Source organism: Ischnura elegans, chromosome 2 (genome assembly GCF_921293095.1).
Source record: "Ischnura elegans chromosome 2, ioIscEleg1.1, whole genome shotgun sequence".
NCBI classification, from domain to species: Eukaryota; Metazoa; Arthropoda; class Insecta; order Odonata; family Coenagrionidae; genus Ischnura; species Ischnura elegans.
Genome location: NC_060247.1, coordinates 60,568,402 through 60,594,176, shown reverse-complemented (window position 1 = coordinate 60,594,176; position 25,775 = coordinate 60,568,402). Strand labels below are relative to the sequence as shown.

Sequence of the window (25,775 nt, the reverse complement as noted above, 5' to 3'; positions counted from 1 at the left end):
TACTACTTTTCTCAGACAATTTACTTTGGCATGTCATTTCTTCTAAGGAAGAACACCACCTACACTCAGGAGAAAAGCCTATTGAATGGACAGCTGGGAAACTGGCTGTTTTAAATGCAGCGTATTAATGTAGAAACATCTCCTGTCTTGAGGTTTCACCACAAATGAGAAATTTATGTTCATTAATAATGAAAAGTTTTCATTTAAACTGTAAAATAGAGTTCTAGTTTGTACACTCCACTTAAAATGAATAGTTTTGAATTAAGCCATTAATGTTTGGGTTTCACTGTCATACCCAATTAATAATGCATCGATGAGAAATCTATGACCAAGATGAAATTGCTCCATTAATGGGAGAAAAAGAATAATACAGTTTACTAGTTCATACTTCAGTTTTAATATCTTTATTTACAATGTATACATGTTGTACAGAATACTATGTGCTGTACTGATAAGGCATGAAAGATTATGCCCAGTGGAGTAGCCCTCCTGAACCTCCTAATTGCAAAATGGCAGTATTTATGTACAGTTGTTGGTTAGCATTAAATGCTTTCCATTAGTATCAAATAAATTTCCAGGGAACATTTGTACATTTTTATGCATCAGTAAACCCAAGTTCAGAATTTTAAGATCATTTTAGTTAATCACCATTCGGCCCACAAGAAAAAAGTACCTTTAACCCTTCCACACACAGGGAAGCAAGATAGGTATATGCTGCAAAAATAAGCCGCAAAATTTCAGTCTTGTTTTTGAGCAGAAATGAATCATGTACAGCATAACACCCAATTCGGTCAAAAATAAGCTGCACAGTGTTTAAGGTTGACAAGTAATAATAGCACCCCAGGCACTTCACATAAAATGTACACATAAGTATCCATCAAGTTCTAGAGAAGTCTCCTTTACAAATAATTTGTACACAAAGTTAAAAAAATTAATACAGAAAACATGCAATCTAAGTATCACTGGTTTGGACTAGAAAAATTAGTTTCACTTCTTGGCCTAAAACAATTACATCTCATCAGCAGGATATTTGCATGCAAAAACAGCTATTCTATCTTTAGAAAATCACCTCACACCATAGTTGCTTAAGCCTTTTACCATAAAACTACTGTTTCAGCTAATTTTAAATAATTGGCATTTGAAAAGAAATTAAAAATAACAAAACAGGTTGAAGGACCTTTGGCTCTCTTCCAGCACCTGCAATACTTGATCAAAAAGTAATAGAGAGAGAAGTTAATTTTCACAAGAAAACTTAAAAGGATTCACTCTTATGTTTTACTGTCCACAATTATCTCATCACCACTGGAAATGTTGTAGCTGTACAATCTTTTCTGGGGGAATTTCATTTCCTCTGGTCCTTGAAGTGCTCTCATCACATGATCTGAGTAAAATAGCCTCATTCGATGAGGCGGAAGACCGTCAGCAAAAGACTCCAGACGCTGCTTGAGTTCAAAAACAGTCTGGTACACATCAATTCTTCGTGCTTCTCGTTTCTCTCCATAGTGAAATATGACTTTCACTTTCTTCTCTGGACTGAGATCAACATGCACAAGAGGTTCCAACATCCCATGAATAGCAACCAATTCATGAAACCTGGATATGGAGAAAATGAGTTTCAACCAACAGAACCCAAGTGACTCGGCAGGCAGAATGTTTTCAGGGAATGGAAAGTTAAAAAAAACCTATTGCACCTAAATAAAAATAAATAACTAGGTATTTGTTATGGATAGTTGGTCATTTGTTATAAATACACCTTCCACCAAAGTTTACCTCCTTCAGGTCACAATATTTACAACTGTATTAAGAAGTCCACTAGTAATTGAAAAAGGGCCAAGTGTGAATTGAATGAGAATACGCTTAATGATAAAAAATTATCATACATGAAACATGTAGAAAAAGTTATAGATTGATTTATTGAATATGTGCCTGAGTATGATGAATATGTCATTTAAAGAGATTTTGTAGAGACTCATGGCTTTGAAATAAATGTAAATAGAGCATTACACCATTTCATAGGATTCAGGTCATATGTAACAAGAAAGACAAGGCCATTTTCTACTGAGAACCTGTAACTATACATCTGAATATAGTAGTAACATATTTACTAATTGACTAACTAGTGAAAAAATATATGTACTTAAATTATCAATGTACGTAATCGAGTCCGGGGTAAAAATAAATAGGTAGTCCTTTATTTTATACTACAACTTATGCAACTAGAGGGGAAGTTAGAATGAATTCCGAGATCTGGTTAAAAAAACACTCCCAAAGTTAGATTATACAAGTAACAACAGCAAATTAGGAAAGAAATCTAGCCATTCATTGATGTTACCTTCTAGGGCGCTCTTCAGGATCTTTCACGACATAGAAGCGAATAAAAGCCCTTTCTGCATCTTCCCTCTCCTCCTTCGTGATAGCACCCCCACCATTCAATACTTGTACATTTGGAAGCCTTGCTATTAATAACTGTCTCCTTTCATGCTCCGTCAGTTCCTAAAAAATGAGATGAATAGTTACACACAATATATTCAGATTAATAAAAATTTAACTATACATTCCATTACTTCATTAATAGAGGAAACATAGCTATACTTACCTCAACAAGTGGACAAGACTGAATTCGAAGGCAGTGTAGAGCAGGGAATTCTCTAAGGCAATCGACATCATCCCACTCTGAGAGTAATGTGTTATTCAGATTTAACAACTGAAGAGATGCAAATTTGGAGGTTGAATCACAGGTATTATGGTCTTGGTTTAAAGACTCAATTGGACAATCAGCTAAAACAAGAGCCTGAAGCCCAGGAAATTTATTTCCCATCTTTGATATCTCTCTCCATGAATTCACAGGATTCCCTGCAAAATGTAGTTTCTGAAGGCGTGTATGTGGTCCACCACAGTCTTCAATTTCAACCGTGGAATATTCATTCAAGCTTAAATGTAGTTCTTCCAAACTGTAATGTACAAAGAGATAAAATCATGAGGCAATGAATAAATAACCAATATATTATAAATGCAGACATAATTTGAGGCATCACACATTATTTCAAAATGGCTTATACATTTACACCACGGCACCCACTGCCTTAGATACTTGTAATACCAAATTTAAGACTGAACGTAGCAACATTTGTCACCAAGAAAACCTGGCTCTGATCGATACATCACCTGAAACATTGATGCACATGGATCATTTTTTTATTGTAGCAGAGAAACTAACCAGAGCCCTGATTGGACTACTTGAATTATATCTGTACTATCTCTATGTTGGTAGCACTGCAAATAAGTGAGTAGTACTGTGCGCAATGTAAAATGTAAGAGTGTAAAGTAACATTGGTTAATAAACAGTTATTAAGTACCATGTGACCATGTCTGAACACAACAGTGGCGACGAGGATGGGATACACAACGATTCATTAACTGTAATGGCTAATCAAAAGTTTTCCATCAACATTAAGCCTTTTAATGAATCTGAAGTGTCATGGTCAACTTATGTTACGGTACTAAAACATCAGTTTCGCGCGCAAAATGTTCCTCCAGAGAAGCAAGTGGATTTATTCCTTGGACATGTAGGATTTAACACTGTGGAGTCGCTGATAAATATTTTACATCCAGTAGAACCAGGTACGAGAACATTTGACGAGTTATGTCGTGAGTTGGGGCGCAGATTGGAACCCGAACCATCATCAATTCGCTCTCGAACGGTGTTTGGTCAGAGGATGCAGCAACAGGGGGAAACAGTAATGGAATACATAAGCGCTTTAAAAGTGTTGACCAAGCATTGTAAGTTCAATGAAACTTTAGAAGATCGCCTCAGAGATCAGTTGGTGGTAGGTTTGAAGTCAGAACGTATCAGGCAGAGATTGTTTGAAGAAGGTGATAATTTGAGCTGGGCCAGGGCTTCTGAGATAGCACTTTCCGTGGAAGCAGCAGTGAGATATGCTTCTGAAGTGAATCAGAACCAAAGTGTGAATAAAGTTCAATTTAAACCTAAGTCAGCCGCTCGACGGCAAGATGGAGTGGTACGTGAGAAGGCTGCAACTATGGTCAATCAACTGACGTGTTATTGTTGTGGTGAAAAGGGGCATACCAGACCTAGATGTCCCAAGAGGAAATCTACCTGTGAAAAGTGTGGGAAAAAAGGTCACATTTCTAAGGTGTGCTATGATCGCAACGATACCCGGAACAATAAGGCGATAGTGAACTCCCTGGAGGAACAAGGAAGTTCGGATTCAGAAGAAGATGACAAGGACAGCTTATTTTGTGATTATGTGGTGGTAACTAATTCTGGTAATAAGAAAACCACTTCAAAAGGAAACCACGTGAAAGGTATTTCTAATTGCTGTAAAGCTTCCAAGGTTGGTCTTGTTTCTGAAAGTAAGGTAAATCCAAACATTCGAAATCGATATAAACGGAAAATTAAACAAAAGGATGCGTGGTATCTAACCATAATTTTTGAGGGAAAGCATGTTCCATTTGAAATTGATACTGGTTCCGCAGTTACCCTAATGTCAAACTCTCAGTTTTATGAAACATTTCCTGACAAACTCTTGAAACACAGTAATGTGCATCTGAAAACCTACACAGGAGAAAGAATAATTCTTGTGGGGGAATGTCTGGTAGATGTTAGAGTTAAAAATATCAAGAAAACCCTAATGCTATATGTTGTAGAAAATGATTGTAAACCCATTGTGGGTAGAGATTGGTTAAAAGAAATTCCTGTGGAATGGGAAATAGTGCAAGGAAAGGTAAAGAAAATTGAGAGGGTTGGAAACAATCTGGCTTCATTGCTTCAATGCTTAAAAGCAATGAAGTTCAGACATCCACCCTATGCGTACAAACCCCTCATTGAAAAAGAAATAGATCTAATGGTAAAACAGAACATCTTAGTGAAAGTAGATAACAGTGAATGGGCTACCCCAATTGTTCCAAGACCTAAGGGAGTGGATAGAGTAAGAATATGTGGGGATTTTAAGGTAACTGTTAACCCAAATTTAGTGGTTCCCCAATATCCATTACCAAGAATAGAGGACATTTTCAGTCATCTTGAGGGTGGGAAGAAGTTTACCAAGTTAGATCTAAACTCAGCATATCATCATCTAAAGATGAACAAGGATTCACAGGAAATTCTAACAATCGCAACCCACAAAGGACTGTATCAGTATACAAGGCTAGCGTTTGGTATTGCTTCTGCTCCTGCCATATGGCAACAATGTATGGATCAGATACTTACAGGGATACCAAATTGTTTCTGTTTTCAAGATGATATATTAATAACTGGTAGTTCCGATTCTGAGCACTTGAAAAATTTAGAGTTACTCTTTCAAAGACTACTAGAAAAGGGATTGACCATAAACAGAAACAAATGTATTTTTATGGCTGAGTCTGTAGAATACTGTGGACACATTATCGATGCCAAGGGGATACACAAAACAAATAAAAGAATCAAATCAGTAACAGATTGTCCTCGACCACAGAATGTATCAGAGGTAAAAGCATTTTGTGTTTTTGTTTACTACTACAATAGATTTCTGCCTAAAATTGCAGAGGTTTTGACTCCCATGTATAAACTCTTAAAAAAAGGAACCAAATGGCATTGGTCTCATGAATGTGATGAGGCTTTTAAGAAGGCAAAACAATTGGTGGCATCTGACAAAGTTTTAGTACACTACAACCCAAATTTAAATGTAGAATTAGCATGTGATGCCTCAAGTTATGGCATTTCAGGGACATTATCGCATGTATTTGAATCAGGGGACGATAAACCCATCTCTTTTGCATCAAGGTTACTAAGTGACAGTGAAAAAAAATATGCCCACATTCATAAGGAGGCTTTGGCCATCATATGGGCGATAAAAAAATATGATCGCTACCTCAGAGGTAGGCACTTTACAATTGTAACAGATAGCAAACCGCTTGCTTCTATGTTTAATCCTGCTAAAGCTGCTTCTACCATTGCGGCAGACAGGCTGCAGAGGTGGGCATTGTTTCTAGCCAACTATGATTACAGTGTGAAATACAAACCAACACACAAACACGCCAATGCAGATGGGCCATCCAGGTTACCAGCAATGGATAAGGAGGATGATATTAATTGTGATGTTGAGGACATGTGTAAAGTAAATCTGTTGGAAATGGATTTAAGTCCTGTAACCTGTGAGGAAATTAATAGGGAAACTAAGAAAGACAGGGTATTGTCCAAAATATTCCATTATGTTATTTCAGGATGGCCTGAGACCATTTCAGAGGAAACTAAACCTTATGCCAGGAATAAGCATAATTACTCAATAATAGATGGTTGTATTACAATGCATGGAAAAACTGTAATTCCAAAAGTATTACAGGGCAAAATTTTGAATGAATTACATGAGGGGCATATGGGGGTAGTGAAAATGAAAGCGGTAGCAAGAGATTTTGTATGGTGGCCTGAGCTTAGAAAAGACTTAGAGAATATTACAAAAACATGCACAGGTTGTCAAATCACGCAAAATTCTCCGAGTTACTCAAAAAAACATCACTGGGAATGGCCAGAATATCCTGGAATAAGATGGCATTTGGATTTTGCAGGTCCTTTCCAGGGTAGTATGTATTTAATTGTCATTGATGCGCATTCCAAGTGGCCTGAAGTGTTTAAGATGAAAAATATAACAACAGATAGCACAATAGATGTACTGCACACACTCATTGCTAGGTGGGGCATTCCAAAAACTATTGTCACTGATAATGGGCCTCAGCTAACTTCCAGTGAATTTAAGAAATTTTGTCATGAAAATGGTATTCGTCATTTATTTACAGCACCTTATAATCCATCCTCCAATGGATTGGCTGAAAGAGGGGTGCAAACTTTCAAAAAGGCTCTCACTGCAGCAACTAATGATAAAGGGTCAAATAATCAGAAGCTGCAGAGATGGCTTCTCAAGTATCGTTCTACCCCACACTGTTTCACTGGGAAACCACCTGCAGAATTGCAAGTGGGGAGACAACTTCGAACAAAATTAACTATGTTGAAACAAAGTTTCTCTGAGGTATTGAGTAATAAGAAACACACAGATGTATGTACTTATAAAGTATATCATCCTGGTGATTTAGTGAACATCTTAAACTATGGAAAAGGGGACAAATGGATAAATGGAGTGGTTGTGAAACCCATTGGTAATAAGATGTATGTAATATGTACTAGTGAAGATGTATATTGTGTTAGGAATTTAAAACAGATCCTCTCCAGAGAGGAAGGTGATGGTAGAACCCCTATGAAGAACTTAATAGACTCAAAGACTGCTCATACTAGTGGAAGTCAGGTTTCAGATCTTGATCTAAAAGGGGATGGAGTTATAGATTCAGGTTGTGAACATCTACTCAAATCGGCTGTGAGTCCACAGCCATCAGCTGGTGATAGTGGTTTCAAGGAATGCATGGATACATCAATAACACAGGCTGATTCATGTATGGATTCTGAATGTAAGAGCTCCCAAAGTGATCTAGTGACCCCTAAAACTCCTGAAGGTGGGACTACCCAAATTTCACTCAGACGTAGTCAAAGAGTGAAGAAACCCAAGGTAGTGTTTGATTTGTGACTTTAATTTTTGTTTATGCTTGTATTTGTAACCAAATTTTGTTTGAAGGTATGACATTAAGGTTTTTCTTTTTTTTGCAAGGAGGGAGGTGTACTATCTCTATGTTGGTAGCACTGCAAATAAGTGAGTAGTACTGTGCGCAATGTAAAATGTAAGAGTGTAAAGTAACATTGGTTAATAAACAGTTATTAAGTACCATGTGACCATGTCTGAACACAACAATATCGATTGACAGATGGACTACTTCAATTACATTAATTTGCTTTTTTTATGAAGCATGAGTGATCCTAAGTAAAAGCTGCAAGGGTTCTTTGAATTTTTGTACAATAATGTAAAACATTAATTCTACTGTTTACTTTCTAAAATTGTGAAGTAAGACTAGATTTAAAAGTATTTTCACTTGCATGGATAGAATTAACAGCATTTCGCAAAGAACTTGAAGACAAACAACAAATTTTTTGACAGGAATTCCAGATAGCATTGCTCAGGGACCCAAATGGAGCGAATTCATGATTTCTTTTACCCACATTAACCCCTTCTGTAGGAAAAGAAATCAACTGAGATATAGATAGGAGTTAGAGTCATTTCTCACCATTCCCCCCTCAGTATGATGCGAATGAGGGCTCACAGGGCGAAAACTGAAAATTTATCAAAAAAAAGACCATACCACCTAATCCACAATTTTATACATTTCTCAGTTGTTCCAGTAACCTTAGAAGTCCAGTCCTAAAAGATTATTCCATTTTCCCTCACTTGCACAGGAGTTCCCTCAACAGTTAGCATACTCCAGCAGGTTGGTCCTTAAACTCCTTTTTTTTACTAGCATCACGGAATCATTTGTTATTCTTGTTTGTTTGCTACTTGTGGCATAGTATGCATGGATTGGTCTATAGTGAATAAGTCTGCAATACACACTGTTAGTACCAATGTAAGCTTTTTTCACATTTGCAGCACTTGCCGAGATCATAGCAAATGAGGGGATTAAGGAGTTCAAACTAGAGGACTGTGAGCGAATGGAAAATCCATTTGTTACTCATTTGTTCAACTTGGGAACTTGCTCTCCTGAGACTTGGACTGGATCCACCTGCCTAATAAAAACAGATGCCTGAGACCAACTGCCAGATGATCCATTCCCAGCCCTGTAGCCTGAGTTAGGTGCTGTATCCTGCTTCCTGATTGTTCTTTTGCCCCCATGCCTAGCTAGGACACTTTGGAAATCAGTGCGGCAATTTCCAGTTTGCCCCTCTCCACAACTCTTGCAAATAACGACATGCAGTGCTAGCCAATTAGCAGTGGCCCCACAAAATTTAGAGGAAGGAAGGTCTTAAAAGCATGCCTTTTCAAAGATCCCTACCAAAATATAATCCTTTTCAAAACTCCAAAAAAATTCTCTTTCATCACTTAGTGCCACAGATAATTTTCACCAACATTGACATAGTCATCAACTTGAGACATAAAACTTTTTACTTCAAGCTAGCACCTTTTCAGGACTGCACTTCACACATATGAGCAATTCACACAATTCTTATCATAGCTAAACCAAAGTGCCCTAGTAGCACAAGAAATGTTGAGCATATGCTCAGATTATGTCAGGGAAATATGTTTTGCACACAACATTAGCATATGCTGAAAATATGTTCAGCAGATGTTTAAAACCACATGTTTTCAACATATGCTCGAAATATTTCCAGCATATGTTCAGACGATGTGTTGAGCATATTTTCATAGAAATATGCTGCACATGTGTTCAACAAAATATGTTGAGCATATATACGTAGACATATGCTCCACATGTGTTCAACGAAATATGTTGAGCATATATACGTAGACATATGCTCCACATGTGTTCAACGAAATATGTTGAGCATATATACGTAGACATATGCTCCACATGTGTTCAACGAAATATGTTGATCATATTTTCAAGAAAATATCTATGCATTCTGAGAAATATTTCGTCGACAAATCAGCGATCAGGATTCGAATACTGCATGCTAGTTTTATAATTAATGTAAAGGAATATATCTAGTTCTAGTTTATTCTAATTCAAGTACATGGCCCTTATATACGGGCCTTGTTCAAGTATATCAATTCATAATTTTAACCAAGGCCCTGATTTTAACACTTTAAAAATAATTGAAGAGCGAGACGCATGCGTCGACGTTGTTGTGTGTGTTCATGTTGCTATGATTTCATTGCTCAAATCGCACGTTGTTTACGTTACTTTATACAAGAGGAGAGAGCCCAGTTACCTCGGAATAATCTAGAAGCATGAAATGTAAGTACATTGGTAGATAAATATATGAAATTACTATTTTACAATTAGTACTAACTGTTCTTGTGTCATATCGTAAAAGTTCTCAATCGCTGTTTATGAACGGATGAATGTATGATATTACTATTTTAGTTCTGACTGTTCTTGTGTGGTATGGTAAAAGTTCTCAATGGCTATTTATGAACTGAATTGTGGTCGTAAATGCCGTATTAAGTTATTCCTGCCCAATGTAAATACTTGGATCGAATATGATGCATGTAACCGAGTGAGTGCGAAAATGTTCGATCGAAATCAATCATAGCCACAATAAAATGTGAAGGAAGTAATAAATTCTTGGTCAAGGCTTAGAGCCTGTTCTAATTTCGTTTGTGAATCTATTCATAAACTCTTTTTTTGTTCATGCTAATATTGTAACAAGGCCATAAAATTATGATAACAGCACCATTTCATGAATGCTAAACTAATCGCTGGATGATGAATTAGCCCTCTCTTTCATGGTATCATTTTGAGGCATAATTAACTAATTTGTAACCAAGTATCATTAACGAACTTATTTTGTGAATAACTGTCGCAGCGAAGTGCTAACAGTAAATATGAGTAGTCTCGACTAGGAATCATGTTAACACAGTTGCACTCTGATATGAGGGAACAAAACAAAGAATTGGCATGGGTAACCCATGGGGATGGCTCAAAAGGAGTGCATGATACGTACTATCGTTAGTTTTTCCATCAGATTACTAAAAATTTACTTTAGCACTTAGGCGATTCACTCAGAAGTAAGGGGACAAAAATAATCGAGTTTATTTGCAGTATCTACAGTATTCCTGTGGTTCGTGCCTCAAATACTAGCCAAATCTGGCATATTTATTGCTTGGGTTTCACGGATTTCAAGACATACACCATATGCGCATTGGTATTTATAATTTCATGGACAATTAGAGACCAAAGTCACATAATGTGTATCTTAAGCGATTTTTTATGGAATATAAGGCTCCACATTATAGTGGAATTAAATTTAATGTTGTCAATTGAACCGTTTGTTCTGTTAAACATGATACTCTCAGGTTCATCATAATTTTCTTGCTTTCCATATTTCATTACATATTTTAAGCAATGCAAAATCTGTTAATGAGAAATGTCTGTTTAGTCATGCAAAAAATGACATTTTTATTTTTTGAAGAACTTCACCCTCTTGCATGGGAATGAATCGGTGTCTTAAAATGTTCATGACCTCACTAATCTATTAGTATTATCTTCATCTAGCTCTCAATAATTGTATTATGTTGATGGACTAACATGGAAATGTATTGTAGGATTATTGATATTTAAGACCAATGTATATACACTAGCTGACATGAATAACTTTTACATTACATATTGTGTGAACTTATGATGCAATACTTCCCTTACTGCTACTTCCTCTCCTTAGTCTGTCTCATGCAAATTTTAAATTTTGCAACTTAATGTTAATTTACCATTCATGAAAGATGTCAATATTCACCATTTTCAGGTTAAAGAAGTAATAATTTTTTGCTGTTTAGTGCTTGTTTAGTGGATAAATATTGATTTCTGTTTATTTTAATCTACAGATGCTCTCCACTCTTGTCTTATGTTTAGCAGTGCTGATAAATGTGCCTTTCTTGAGTTAACTGGGGAGTGGCTACGATGGTCGTGCTGCCTGAAGAAGACTGAGAGAAATCAAGGAAAAGAATAGGATTGAAATATTTGTTGATAATGTTAAATGCTTATGTTTTTTTATTAGAATAAATCTACTTCATTATCAAATTGCAGAACTATGTCATACTTGATTCTCCTATTATATCCTATGTAATCCATTATCTACCAATTGATTACATATTCCGTAGGAGCTCCATCAAAGGATAAAGTGGCAGTAGACTTTAATAATTACAAATAATTTGGGCTAAAGCATTATAGTGGCTCATGATACCACCTATGTATCAATATTCTTATTAATGTTACTAAAACATGCCTTAGCCCTTTTCCTTGTTCGTTCAATCTTTCGTACGTTGTAATCTAGCAGTGTGGAGTGTAATGCTTTCAGATGCACATGTGCAGTGGAGCTGGTGAGAGCTGTACGATGACAGGGCTAAAGAGGATGTTGAAGGGTTAGACAACATGATAATCAGTACCATCAATGCTTTATTCTGTCGAATGCTCATCATTTATAAATTTTAAATTAACATTGGCGATTTCAAATCCTTGACCAAATTTAGTTGTATTAATGATTAAACATTTTCAATTTAAAGTGCTAATCTGATAACTTGAGTGAATGCAATGTGTAGGTCTGACATCATGCCCTAAGTCCACAGTGAAAGGCAGGAGCGGTAAAAAGGTGAGAATTTGTGCATCTATAGGTATTGCAAGGTTGTAAGGGAATACTTTTCATAAGGGGGATAAATGGATGCAACCTCACCCTAGTGAAAATCTCCATAGGATTTCTTTTTCCTTTAGTAATTTGACAATGGGAAATGATTGTTCCTATAGGAAAATTTTAGGTTCCTATGGGAAAATAAAATTTTCCTGTAGGAACATAAAAATTTCCTATAGAAACAAATGTTTCCCATTGTCAAATTACTATGGGAAAAAAAATCCTGTAGATATTTTCACTAGGGTATGCTGAGCATATTTTGGGAGAATGATGGGCATATGTTAAAAATATATGTTGGGCATAATTGGAAACCATGCTGAGCATATGTTAAAAACATATGTTGAGCATAAGTGGGTAATATGCTGAGCATATGTTAAAAACATATGTTGAGCATGTGTGGAAAACATTCTGAGCATATGTTGAAAACTTGTGTTGAACATATGTTGAGCATATGCCTTGCCGGACATTTACATATGCTCAGCATGTGCTCAAATTGTGTTGAACACATCTTACATATGTGTTGAAAATGCCCTGAGCATACTCTGAACACAAATTGTGCTACTAGGGTGATGGTGATGGTGAAAAACCAAAGTGATTGCCAATTCAGTGAATAAAAAATTATTAAATCATTATGGCATGTAAAATTCATGATAATGGTATGAGTGCCTTTTCCGGGCTGTCCTGATATTTTAAACAAAGTCTTATCATTATGAAATCCACCAAAATGATTGCTAATGATACCATCAAAAGGCTTCACCCATATTCTGAACTTCAAGCTATCCCATCCGAAGCATAAAACTCCATTCACTCAGTAAGGCAAAGATATTTAAACCATCCTCCAGCTATGAATATCGAGCGAGTGATCATTTTGGTGCTTTTTACTAAAACAAAATCGGCAAATTTTTACTATGTTTAATAAAAGATGAGTAGTTGAAATATTACTAAAAAATCTACTTGATACACCACACCCATTTATCAAAAATTGGCAGATGCTATTTAATATTTTTTGCCTTTAAAGTATTCACAGGTTATTCACTTAGAAAATAAATGTTATATTGTAATTTAAACAATAAATACTTGACAGATTGTAGTAAACACCAAACATGGATAAAAAAGTTTTTGAAATTGAAAAAAAAAATACCTTGGCAGCATACGGAGCAATTTCCTGACGCTAGTCCAATCGACTCGAGTCCCATTGAGAACAAGATCCTTAAGGTGCAAAAAGCAATTATTTTCGATGAAAGAGCCGATATCGTCGGATAGGTTATTGAAACTCAGATTCACAAATTTTATCCTAGGCATGTGCTTTAAAATTCCGAACACCTAAAATGACAAAAAAAACACTTGTGTTAACATTAAAAATATTTACACAATGACATGAAACACAAAAAAATTGGTTCGTATAATAAAACTTACCTCACTCCACTCCGATAGTTTATTTTGGGCAAGATCTAGTTCCTCTACCTGCTGACATTTTTCATCCAAAGCCTGTTCATCGCCGGCAGACTCGATATCACAGTCATTTAGCACCAATAAGGAGGGTATACATTTTCGTGGACTTTTCTTGGGAACATATATAGCGATGGGTAAATCACTACCAACTTCTGGATCATCCGATCCATATTTATTTTCTATTGCTTCCAGCAACGAAGCCATTTGAATTCCTAATCGACAAATAAAGACAACACAATTTTCATAACAATCACCTAAAGGGTTGATTATCTTAGCAAACAAGAAATGGATTGTTTTCATGGATCAGCTGATAACCAGCCGACCATTATTATGCGCATTTAACTGATACGAATGGATGAGCACTCAGTAATACAGATTACGAATACCAAACAATCTGAGTAATTATAATTCAAATAATCACAACTAACTCACACGATATTCTTTCGCGATAATGTAACATAAATATCTAAATTATTAGAACGTAGGGATCACTTTCACTTGCACGTCACACGAGACGTAACATTCCATGATTGCGACAATATTTGATGGAGATTCTTTGGATGGAGTTTCACTTGAGCAAACAAAATTATTACTATAAGATAATTTATCTGTTAAGTTAGACATAAGCATAAATAATTATAAAATATACTCACGAAATATTTTATGCTAGTCCTAAAATCGTGACTGGTACTGATCCTATGTTTTGTTTACAGCTTTAGTGCTTACACTGACTCACAGAGGGCTACTGGGTAGCGAGGTCATTCTGTTTACAAATACATAACCTGCGAAGATAAATATTAAATATGGTAATTTTTTCATTAGTTCCTATTATTCGTCTAAAGTGGAGAGTTAAACCAAATATGGACAGGGAGTTCACCTAATATTGTGTTTCTTCATTGTAAACTATATTCATATATAAGTACTTAATAATTACTCCCAATTATTTCCACGATTTCCATTAAAACTATCGCAAGAGTAAGAAAATTTGACTACCTTTTCGCTACTAATGGCAATCAATGCATAAAATTGATGCGCAAGCATGAGTCCTCACAAGAAGTTTGTTTCCGTGTTCGCAGCCCTCAGCTGTTGCGTCAAGGTCATCAACCACGGAAGAAAGCTTGTCGGGTTGTCGGCGAGGTTATAAGGAGGGGAGCTCAGGCAAGTCTGACGGGTTTGACTCAGAAGATGAATGTGTGTTGACCTCGAGGTAAGGTGGGCACATTCCATGGTGGATGTAATTTAAATTTTCTGGGCCGATCAGAGGTTAAAATGTTCCGAGTCATTCTTGAATATGAGTTCGCCGAGGACATCGTTTTAAGTTTCAGTGGCCAAACTTCATAAAACTGGCATTATCTGGGCTGATTATTGAAGCTCGACGTGTACCACTAAAGATTTAGGCATGGCTTGTGTGATTAATTTCCCTAGTATCGGTAAATGTTTACAATTATTTTCCTAACGTAGTGATCACACCTCATTTGTTTACCTTGTTGGCAACTCACCGCTGGTCGTTGATTTGTTATGGTTTTTTCGGTTTTTTCTTTCGCTCAATTAATTCCGTGTGATAGGGTAATGTCGTCCGCTAAGTAAGCTGTTTACAAATTTTTCGACCATTTTGTAATTGTTATAAATTTGTTCAACTGCACAGTTATGGTTATGCGGTAGTTTAAGGCAGTGCATGGCACTAGTGTGCCTGTTTGTAGTTTTCTATATTATGGCTGTGAAATCTTTCGTTCAAAATTTCTGCCTCTGATTGCCAATTTATTGTACCGTTATCTGTAGCTATCGCTGTCATTTTGCTATCGGTGAGTTGGAGGTCATCGAAAATATCTTCATAATCGTAATTTAAGACATTGGTTTCACCCTCTTACGTCTTCCCTGTGCGTGCTCGCTTGCACCTTAAAGAGTGAAGTCAATTGGTATTGTGCATTTTCTCATATTTTTTAAATAATTTTATGCACGACTTAACGAATTTATGAGCGATCTGATTATAATTTTTATTTTCATTTAGGCATGATACGCACGGTTCTGAGTTACAGTAAGCAATTTAGCAAATTGCAAGGAGTGTTTTTCAATGGTAATTGTAAAAACATCACTATTCTGCGCACCATGGTGACCGAGACAAATCCATTTTCACCTAATTTTTTCTTCCGTCAAGTAAGTATTGGATTTTATTGTAAAAAATTTCAGCCAGATAGTTCATTACTTAATCAAGTTACATTATCACAATAGCTTTTCGATCGTGAGAGTTGCACATACACATATTTGCTCGCCGATGTCAATTCCAAGGAAGCCTTGATCATTGATCCTGTTTTAGAGCTTGCAGAAAGAGATGCTCAAGTTGTCAAAGACTTGGAATTTAATTTGGTGTATGCAGGTAGGAAAGTACGATGGTTTCTCGGAGTTGAATGTGTAAAGTTTTGATAGTTCTTGTTGAGCCCTATCATCATTCTTTATTTTACAGTGAATACACACATGCATGCTGATCATATTACTGGAACAGGCTTGTTAAAGAAACTTCTACCAGGTTGCCAAAGTGTTATATCTAAAGCAAGTGGGGCTAAGGCTGACATTTATATTAATCCTGGTGATGAAATCAGGTTTGGCTGTCATCAGTTGGAGGTTAGACCTACGCCAGGACATACTAATGGTAATTTTAAAAAATATTTCCTTGCTGGTCTTCTTTTAACATCCTGCATAGAACACTGATATGTAATTGATGCATAAATGTTTAAAAGCACAGCTAATTTATTTGACACGTTTAACATGTTGTGACATTATGTATCACATTTGATTGTTGATATTTTCGAGTCGCCATTATTTGAGACTTTAAATGACATTATCCACTACTAGGCCATTGGTTTCATATGCAACTATGTATGTACCAGTTTATGCACTAAGGAAATGCGTAGCAAATCAAAAGCCAGGGTGACCATGCAAATACGTGACTATCATTGGGTAGATATTATATGGGCTGCATTCATTTTTATTTATGCATCTTAAATTGTTTCATAGATAATTATATTTTTGCCAATTCATAACTTTGGGAGTATATGTGTGGCAGATACCATCATTATATCTAGATGGTATTGATATTTAGATGATATCCAGCAATTTAGCTGTCTTTAGTGGGGGCTCATGGTCTTTGAAGTGGGTGAATTGCTGGCCTGGCTCTCTTCATCATATAGTGATCACCACCCTGTCCCCCTCCCTCAACCATTCGGGTTATTAAGTATCAGTCATTCAGTATTTTTTCCTGAATTTAAACTGCAATGATGACATGTTTCTTTTAGTTGTGTAATTATAGCTGTTGGGAATATCGGTTTAGCAATGTCTAATGAACTTCATTTAATATTGACCATTTCCTCTCAATTATCCCTACTATCTGACCAAACTAAAAGATGTTGCTTTAAATAAGGAAAAATTTGGGAAGGCATTCATATACTAACTTATGCTGATGGACTATGCAATCTGCATCCAGTTAATATGCTCCGGATATAAATTTATATTCTTGCTTTAGACAATGTTTTTGGGCATGGTAGTGTAATGAATAGTTGGTGTATCACATTGTTGGCTCTTCTTATCCTCAGCATTTCATCTATTAATGTGTGTTTCCAATAAACTGCAACATAATGATATTAGGTGACGGGTGTTGCAGTCGATAACATGTGTAATTTTACATGCTGCACAAAGGCTGCAAGAGCCCTGGCAATGCTTAAAGGCATGAGAAATTGCCCTGTGGTTCACTCTGAAGTTCACACTTCTCAGATTGGCACCCTCATTTCCTCTACTTTCCTCTCTCTCCCTTCACTCATTAGTGAAGTAGAGGAGCAGGGTCCTTCATTTTCCAAGGAAACTCTAACTAAAGAACTTTTACGTGAGCATTGGCTATCTATTCAGAATGCTCCACAATAATTATTTTTTCCATAGTTATATTTAATAAATGATAATGCAGTTGATTTTATGAATTTTATAATGGGATTTTACTGTGATAAGTTTTCTGTAGTGAAAATGGTACATGGATTTGAGATATGTTGCAGTTGAAGTACCTTGTATAATCTATTATCTTATCTACTTACTAAATATATTGATGGAATTTTTGTACACTGTCCCTAAGTATCTGCTGCAAATTCTCGTTTCAGGTTGTGTTACTTATGTTCTTCATGAGCAAGGAATGGCTTTCACTGGTGATGCCTTGTTGATAAGAGGATGTGGCCGAACAGACTTTCAGGAAGGTGACTCAAGAACACTTTATGAATCTGTCCACTCACAGATATTGTCTTTGCCTGATAACTTCTGTCTGTATCCTGCCCATGATTATAAAGGTAAATATTTTATTTTTTTGTTAGATGATTGTTAGAGTTGGATCTGAGGTTTCCGCGGCGTTTCTTCATACGAGTCTTGGCTTCTGGGCGTTCCTCCGCATTTAGATGTCCATAAGTGACGACAGTTTCTCCAGCCGTCCTGCTGGCATCTTCAGGTCAGAAGTGACCTTGACGCAGGGGTGCAAGTGACCTTCTGACCTGAAGACGCCAGCAGGATGGCTGGAGAAACTGTCGTCACTTATGGACATCTAAATGCGGAGGAACGCCCAGAAGCCAAGACTAATATGATTGCTAGAGTTGTCTTTCTTGGATACGGAGGCTGTATTGTGCCTTAGCATTGGTCAATCTGTTATTGGTTTGTGATATTATATTGTAATGAAGCTATTAGAGATAGCTTTGCACAATTGATGTTAACTCTCCATGAAATTAATCATGAGGAATATTATTTCTCCTGCCAAACTTTAAAATCTCCAGCTTATCTGAATGAAGATGTTTCTGATAGTGCAGTGAAACCTGTAATAATGAATGCAAATTTTGTTACAGTATAATCATGGCACAGATCTTTGGCCCTTCCTATAAATAATGGATGAAGAAAACCTCCTGTAACAAACGTCATAAGTTATCAAACCTCGCTATAACAGTGTCCGCACATGGGCTATAATTAAGAGAACAGCCATTATATAGTGAAAATTTTCTCTGAGAAATTGTTTACCATTTATTTATAAGCAATTTCACTTCCAAAATCCAAATTATCCCAAGAGTTCTCCTTATTGTGACCCATAGCCTTGATTTTTCATATTTAATCAAGTATTTCCATAAGCTGTGCAGCTTAGCCAAAGTATGAGAGCCAGGCTGGAATGTGATGCTTGCTAATTCATATTTTTTAGCCTATAATGTATATTGGATGTTGAAATGGGGTAATTTTCCGGCATTTTTTTTCTTGCCCAATAATTCCAATATGCCCAATAATTCATTGCATGTGTACTTTAGATATTGGAGGCCATTGACTGGAGGTATTCAGGGAAATATATGGATGAACACATTTTGAATGCTTTCGAGGGAAAATGCTTGAGTATTTGATGTTTTTCAGTGATAAAAACTAGGGATGAGTCGATTCCAAATGTCGATTCTCGATTCCACCGATTCTCGGGCACGGAATCGGAATCGAGAATCCATCGCCTAAAGTCGATTCCGATTCCATCGATTCCAGGAAGATAAATGTTTTGAGCATAGACTATAAGTTTGGGGCATAAATGCTGCCACACACCTAAGTGGCCGCGGTGTCAGCCTTGCCCGCGCGGAGGATACGCCCCGCACGCGGGTGCTGCGACGAACATACCTAAGCGGCCTCGGAAACATGAAAATGTCGGCAAGAGCGACAAACCGACGAACCCTGAAATACCTCGTGTTCATGAGCAACTCTCAGAGAAAAAAAATTGGAAACCACGGGATCGGGAAGCAACGCATGCGTTTTCCGTTCTTTTATTAACCGCTGGTCACGGCAAATCAAATTGTTACGATTATGAATCACATTCGGAGAATTCATCTGGACCACCAATTTTAAAGTATAATAGATCGAAATATATTTTTTTACTTTCGAATGATATTTGAAGTCTGATGATAATAAAAACGTGCAGAGAGCGAGTTTTTCTGTGAAAAAAGTTTCTTATAAATACGCGCTGAGAGCGGTTTTTTTATATACGTAACTTTTTTAGACTAACACGCGCCTGCGTCAATAATAAAAAAGTTGGACACATTCGCGTTTGTATAGCCCAGTTTCATCAATGCAACCCTTGAGGAAGTTTATACTTGCTTGGCATAAGCCGCCGCGGCCTCCGGGCGGACTCGACAGGTTGCGTTCGGCCGCCACCGCGCACCCGCCAGGCTGCTCTAGTGTGTATGGACGCAATGAACGCTACATTCTTGTTTAGCCACCGCGGCCAAACGAGAATGTAGCCACCGCGGCTATTGTTATTTTTAGGGATGGTCGGATCGGATACCTCGGATCCAAATACCCGCGGATATTGCCCTTCATCGGATCCAAAGTCGCGGAAGACATCGGATCTGGATCGGAAATTTTAAGTAATAGCTTCAGTGAATGTAACGCCCCATAAGAGTGGAAAGATTTCCGATTCTCTCTTCGAATGCGCCGTCGCATGCGATTCTTGTCCTACTCATGAACTGCTTTGTTTGAAAGCTCTCGCAGAGGTTGCAAGAAGAATTTCAGCCGTGGCCAGGATTTTCAGCATTTCAAAAGTAACTATGTCGCAGATTTCAGAAAACCACCCTCGGCCGTCCATCAGCCCGTGCCTCTGTTGTTTTTTTTCGCATCCGAAATCACACGGACCAAAAATCATTGTCTTCTAAGGAAAATATCAAATCACACGAAAACAATTGAAGCGTGTTTCATCCCTACCTCGTCTCACCAACTGACCTTTTTTGGCCTACCTGCTTCAATTCTCCATTTCTAGACTACAAATGCTAGGAGAGTGACTTTCTGGGAAAGTGTTAAAATTAGTTTAAAACCCATTATTTAGTGCCCGGTTTTTTCAACAATTTTCCCCCCTGGTTTTGGATCCCCCCCCCCCCCAATTGAAATTCCTGGCTACGCCACTGCTCCTTCCCCTCCACCTCTCCTTTACACGCTTTTGCTGCCCACTCCTTCCTCATGCTGAGCGGTTGAGCACCTCGTCGCACGTGACGTTATTACCGTTTTAAATACTTTTAATTGTGTTGCTGATTGCGCAGTTGCAATTTAATTTAATGATGCACCAATAAAAATGTCTTTCATTGTGTATAAACATTTCCATTAACAGGAGAACCAATGAATGCAGTGTGCGTGCACTATGGCGTAAATTATTGCGAGGATGTGCTAAATCCACCTCACCATACTAAAGCATTTTCGGATTAAACACAAGTCCGTATGCGATGAGAAAGTAAAATTCGGGGGAAACGCGTGTGAGGAAAATTTGAATTCAGTCGATAGCAGGGGGGTAGCCAGGAATTTTGTTAAGGGGGGGTCCAAAACCAGGGGGGAAAATTTTTAAACAACAGGGTACAAAGGAGAGGTTTTCAACTAATTTTAATGCCCTTCATAATAGAAAAAACTTCATTTTTCAGAGATTCATTTTTTTTTCATTTTTGTAAATTCATGATTTTTAATATTTTGTTTCCTTTTATGAAGGAAAGTAATTGTGTTTTTATATTTTGGGGGGTCCTCTCGCTACGCTGCTGGTCAGTGGTTAATCCTAAGATTTTTCCTATTTTCATTTCCAAACCCAAGCGTAACAGTTTAGGCCCTGAGTATGTAAAGATGTTTTTAAAAAACAACTTGAAAGCCCATAAAATAATTTTTAATTTATAAAAATATAAAAATGTGTATGAAAATCTAAAAAGCATTCCATTGATTGTATGTACCCACAATAAACTTGAATAATGACTTTGTTTAATGGCAGGAATTCGAAAATGCATTTGGAATCGAAAATATCTGATTCGAAAGATCTGGCTCCAAAAATCCTGGATCTCTCCATCCCTAGTTATTTTATTCCATTCGATTCTTAAATTTTAATGACAGCAATACCACAGATAAATCAAAATCCCACCTGCTATAAGGAGTAAGAATCGATGGAATCGAGAATCGGGAATCGATTTGAAGGAATCGAAATTGGAATCGGAATCAAAAAAAAGTGGAATCGACTCATCCCTAATAAAACCATTCAACAGTTTTTATGCTAAATTCGTAATCTGCAGCAAAATTAGTAATCTTCGGAAAATTAAAATTTTGTCACTTCGGTTGCATACAGCCATAAGAGGATGTTTGGGTGCCCCGTAAGAGTTCATTTTCCTCTGGATTGCAGATTTTAACGGAATACAAATTACACCCAAAAAAAAAGCACCAACCTTCCCTTCATCCGAATAGTTAACATGCATTAAGATCTCCCAAGCGTACTAGGCATTGAGAGGCCATTGACTGGAGGGGTGCACAGAAAAATCAGAATTCATTCCTTTTTGAATTGTTTTCGAGAGGAAGGGTAGGGTGGGTTGGGGTTTCCTGATTTTTTTTTCAAATTATTTCTGGTGCAGCTCTTCTGTAAGTCCTTGGCTTATTATTATGTAGTATTTATCAGTAACTGAGTCAGTCTGTGGCAAAGGCCTTTGTATATAATGGACATTCTTTATGTGTTTCAGCTGTCACATTTTCTCTTTTCTTCTGGAAAATTAAGTGGACGAGTCCAGTGTAGCTGCTATATGTTATGACTCACCTCTTCAACCTACTTGAGCTTTTTGAGAACCCTGTAATGATGCAACCGGCATTGCACCGCTGTGCACTGAATCCCCCTTTAAAGTTGCCATTTTCTCTTCTACATGGAAGTTTTATTGTAGAAGTCAATCATTTCAATTAGCCATTCATGTGTTCATAATTCTATTGTCTATTTGATTTCCATTAGGTCAAGGAATGTATTAGGCCTAGTGAGGCCTAATCATGATGGAAATGGTTGCATTGTCTATTGGAATAAATGGTTCATGGGGATGGATTACCATCACTGAAATCTTTGTTGCTTTTTCTTGCATATAAAAGAATAGTATCACAATATTTTAATCATTTGTCCATTTGCAGGTCAAACTGTGACCACAGTTGCGGAAGAAAAGAAATACAATCCACGTCTTACCAAAAGTGTGGAGGAATTTATAACTATAATGGACAACTTGAATTTGGCTTATCCAAAAATGATTGGTAAGTTTTTGTCTAGTATATGTATCATTCCCACATTTTGTGAAATGCATTCAGTGTGAAAAATCGAGTCAACATCTTTCCATGTCTGTTTAATCTAATCACATATTTCATTTGCTCTGAAAGAATTGAATGTATCAGAATACTTTGTTAATTTTTGCATAAAAATTGTCGGTATGAAAAAGTCGTGATTCATTCTAATAGGATATGTGTATCGTGGGTAAACTTTACTACAGAGTTTTTCAAAATTGAGGTTCCTCTGTGTAATGATTGTAACTGTCATACAGAAAACATTTCTCATCATCCATGCATTTGCTTATTGACATCCTTATGTATGATACACAACCCAATTTTTGAGACTAATGAAAGGGGAAAGAGGTGCGTACACAAGAAAATACAGTACATTAATCAAATGCTATCAAACACCCACCCATGTTAATGTACATTGTTGTCACATACCCACTTAATTATTTCGTAATTGAAATATTCTTGTATTTTCTCAATGTACTTGTGCTTATTTTTTTCAGATAAGGCAATCCCAGCAAACAAAGTTTGCGGACTTCATGATGTATGCTAAGTCCTCCAGAGGGTTTATCACCTTGGCTGCTGCACTATATGCAGTGTTATGTGAATAGAATAAAGAACAGTTTGAACTTGTTATCCGTGATACCTCTCAGGAAATCCAAAGCCTGTATTATGAAAAATGAAAGGTGATGGGACAATTCATTAGGTGTAATTCGTATTTCAAAATGACTCTAAATGATTACCAAGTTTTTTATGAGCTGTTCATTCTGTGATCTTTGGTCTTGGGCAAAAGAAAATTAATAAGTCATCCTAGAGTATATTTATGTATTTACAAATTCCTTAAAGGTCCTATCATTTGCTTGGTGCTATCATCATGTGATTTTTGTAAGTGATGTAACACTCTAAAATTCAGCAATGCATCGGGTGTGAATGAAAACATAGTTTTCGTCAGTTCTTCTTATGTATATGCCATTTGAATGGTATTTTGGTGGTGAAACCATTTACAGATTTATTTTGGAAGCAATATTCAATATGTTGACAAATGTTGTATCTTGTTGTCATGTTCATTGTGTAATACTATTATTCTTGAGTTAATACAAGGATTTCACTTTTTTACTACATATTTGTATTTTAGTATCATACATACTTCCCCATAGTTGCCTTACTTATATTTAAGGATATTATGCTCCTAAAAGCTTTATCATTAGGTGTAGTGGCGCAGCGAGGAAGGGGTTTCAGGGGGTAAAACCCCCCTCCAGAGCTCAGAGAAATTTTTAAGTTTAATCCATTTTACTTAATTTGATTGAAATTACTAACATAATAGTGTAAGGATTAATATAATATCCCCCAGAAAGCCGTAAAACTCACCATTTTGAATTATTTACCTTTAAATTCCACAATTTATTGATCTCGCACCTACCATTTATCCTGGTGGGTATTCCGTACCCCCACACACCCCAGTATTAGTTGCACCTAACCCCCCCAGCCTTAATTACTAGCTGCGCCCCTGACTTGGTGACCTGGTATTTATCAAATCTGATACCAGTGTTCACAGAATCCAGCTTTGAAACAATGATAGATCTGTTCATTTATAATGGAGCACTTGCCAGTCAGGATATTCCTTTAAGATGGTTAAAATTAAGTTGCCATAATGAGAGCTGAAAATATTGTATATTTAAGAGAAATTACTTGGCAGGTAAATGGAAATATACTATGTAGTTCTGAAGTTGAAAATTTTTCCATCAATGTTAAAACACCAAACTCTGAATTAAAATAATATCTCCGTAAACTTTATTCGGTAGGAATTACAAATTTATAGAGAGTACATATTTTTCTATTACTAAAATGCCATTGGAGAAGTTAGATGTATCGAAATAATTCAATAGAAAGGGATATCACATTGTAATTGAATCTGGTAATCATTTTCAGTAGGACTGGTTTGGCTGAAAAGGCAAGAAGTTGGTACCACTTCTATAATGCATTGTGGATGGGACGAGTTTGTCACTGTATCTTCAATGACTTGCCTTTCATAGTTGCTATGTGATTTTTGCAGGCAATCCTTAGTCATTCTAGGTTTACTGAATCCCCATTCAATTGTGCAGATAAAATATGCCTTATGAAGTACTGTTGTTAATAATAATAATTAATGTTGTTAATTATTCATTCCAGAAAACTACATGCATAAATAACTTAACAGTGTCATTATTTTTAAGCATTGGAAGAATATTTTTCTGGAGAGATCTATTTGCTACAAGACCTCTAACTGTTCATCATATCCTCTTCATACGTTTAACAAAGGAAATTGGCTTAATAAATTTAGGCATGAATTTTTGCCATGTGTGAGGTGGGTTTATAGAGTTTTAAATATGTTTTTCTTGAAAAATTCAAAATAGGTAATTTCTGGAAAAACGAGTTACAATAAAAATTTAATCCTAATAAATTTGTTGATGCGGATAATGAAAAACAAATTATTAGTCACATTTCCGTGGTTTTTAAGGAATTTTAAACAATTATTGAAATGAAAATTGTAAGGAAAGTTATTTGAATCCTTGGCGCGAACTTCGGAGCACCTAGTTCGAATCCTGGCCGAAGAAAATGAATTTTCGTTATTGAAATATTTGCTCTGAGCCTAATTTATGTGGTTCCACTCTAGACTACCCTGAATAGTCCGCAGGTTATCTCGCACTGTTCTCTTTAATCGAAAATTATGTACCAAGCTCGACTTAGGCCGTGGAACTGACAAATGCGCGTGAAATTTCTATGAACATCCTGCCTCGTTGAATTTTATTTCCGGTTGTATAAATCGCCTTATCCACTAAAAAAAAGAGAGTGGGGGATTCATCTTTCTTCGCGGTTAGAAGATCCTGAAGACGCTGTACCAGTAGCTGAAGAGAGCACTTATCTATGGGATTCCGGTAGGGTCGGCCTGGCCAATATAGTCGGCGCGACCGCCTAGGGCCCCGTGCTTAGAGGTCCCCCACAACCCTCGCTTATCGTGAACCGCGTAAGA

General features: G+C 36.6%; 2 protein-coding genes across 7 annotated transcripts; one reads left to right on the top strand and one right to left on the bottom strand.

Moving 5' to 3' along the window:
- Positions 1-373: 373 nt before the first annotated feature.
- On the bottom strand, positions 374-14,428 carry LOC124153803 (tubulin-specific chaperone cofactor E-like protein). Of its 2 annotated transcripts, none has more exons than XM_046527167.1 (6): positions 14,341-14,428; positions 13,652-13,899; positions 13,377-13,558; positions 2,597-2,951; positions 2,333-2,493; positions 374-1,593 (listed from the first exon to the last, which is right to left on the bottom strand). In XM_046527167.1, the coding sequence occupies exons 2-6, from the start codon at positions 13,889-13,891 to the stop codon at positions 1,269-1,271; spliced, it is 1,263 nt and encodes a 420-aa protein (XP_046383123.1). In that variant the 5' UTR covers positions 13,892-13,899; positions 14,341-14,428; the 3' UTR covers positions 374-1,268. The 2 variants fall into 2 exon arrangements, with proteins under 2 accessions (XP_046383123.1, XP_046383124.1); XM_046527168.1 differs by lacking the exon at positions 14,341-14,428 and adding an exon at positions 14,120-14,247.
- LOC124153804 (persulfide dioxygenase ETHE1, mitochondrial) lies at positions 14,406-23,886 on the top strand. Of its 5 annotated transcripts, none has more exons than XM_046527170.1 (8): positions 14,406-14,493; positions 14,764-14,845; positions 15,696-15,841; positions 15,917-16,061; positions 16,149-16,334; positions 17,827-18,009; positions 22,628-22,744; positions 23,269-23,886. In XM_046527170.1, the coding sequence occupies exons 1-8, from the start codon at positions 14,491-14,493 to the stop codon at positions 23,316-23,318; spliced, it is 912 nt and encodes a 303-aa protein (XP_046383126.1). In that variant the 5' UTR covers positions 14,406-14,490; the 3' UTR covers positions 23,319-23,886. The 5 variants fall into 5 exon arrangements, with proteins under 5 accessions (XP_046383126.1, XP_046383128.1, XP_046383127.1 ...); XM_046527169.1 differs by lacking the exons at positions 14,406-14,493; positions 14,764-14,845 and adding exons at positions 15,242-15,270; positions 15,467-15,489; XM_046527172.1 differs by lacking the exon at positions 14,406-14,493 and having other exon boundaries at positions 14,807-14,894.
- The last annotated feature ends 1,889 nt before the right edge of the window (positions 23,887-25,775 follow it).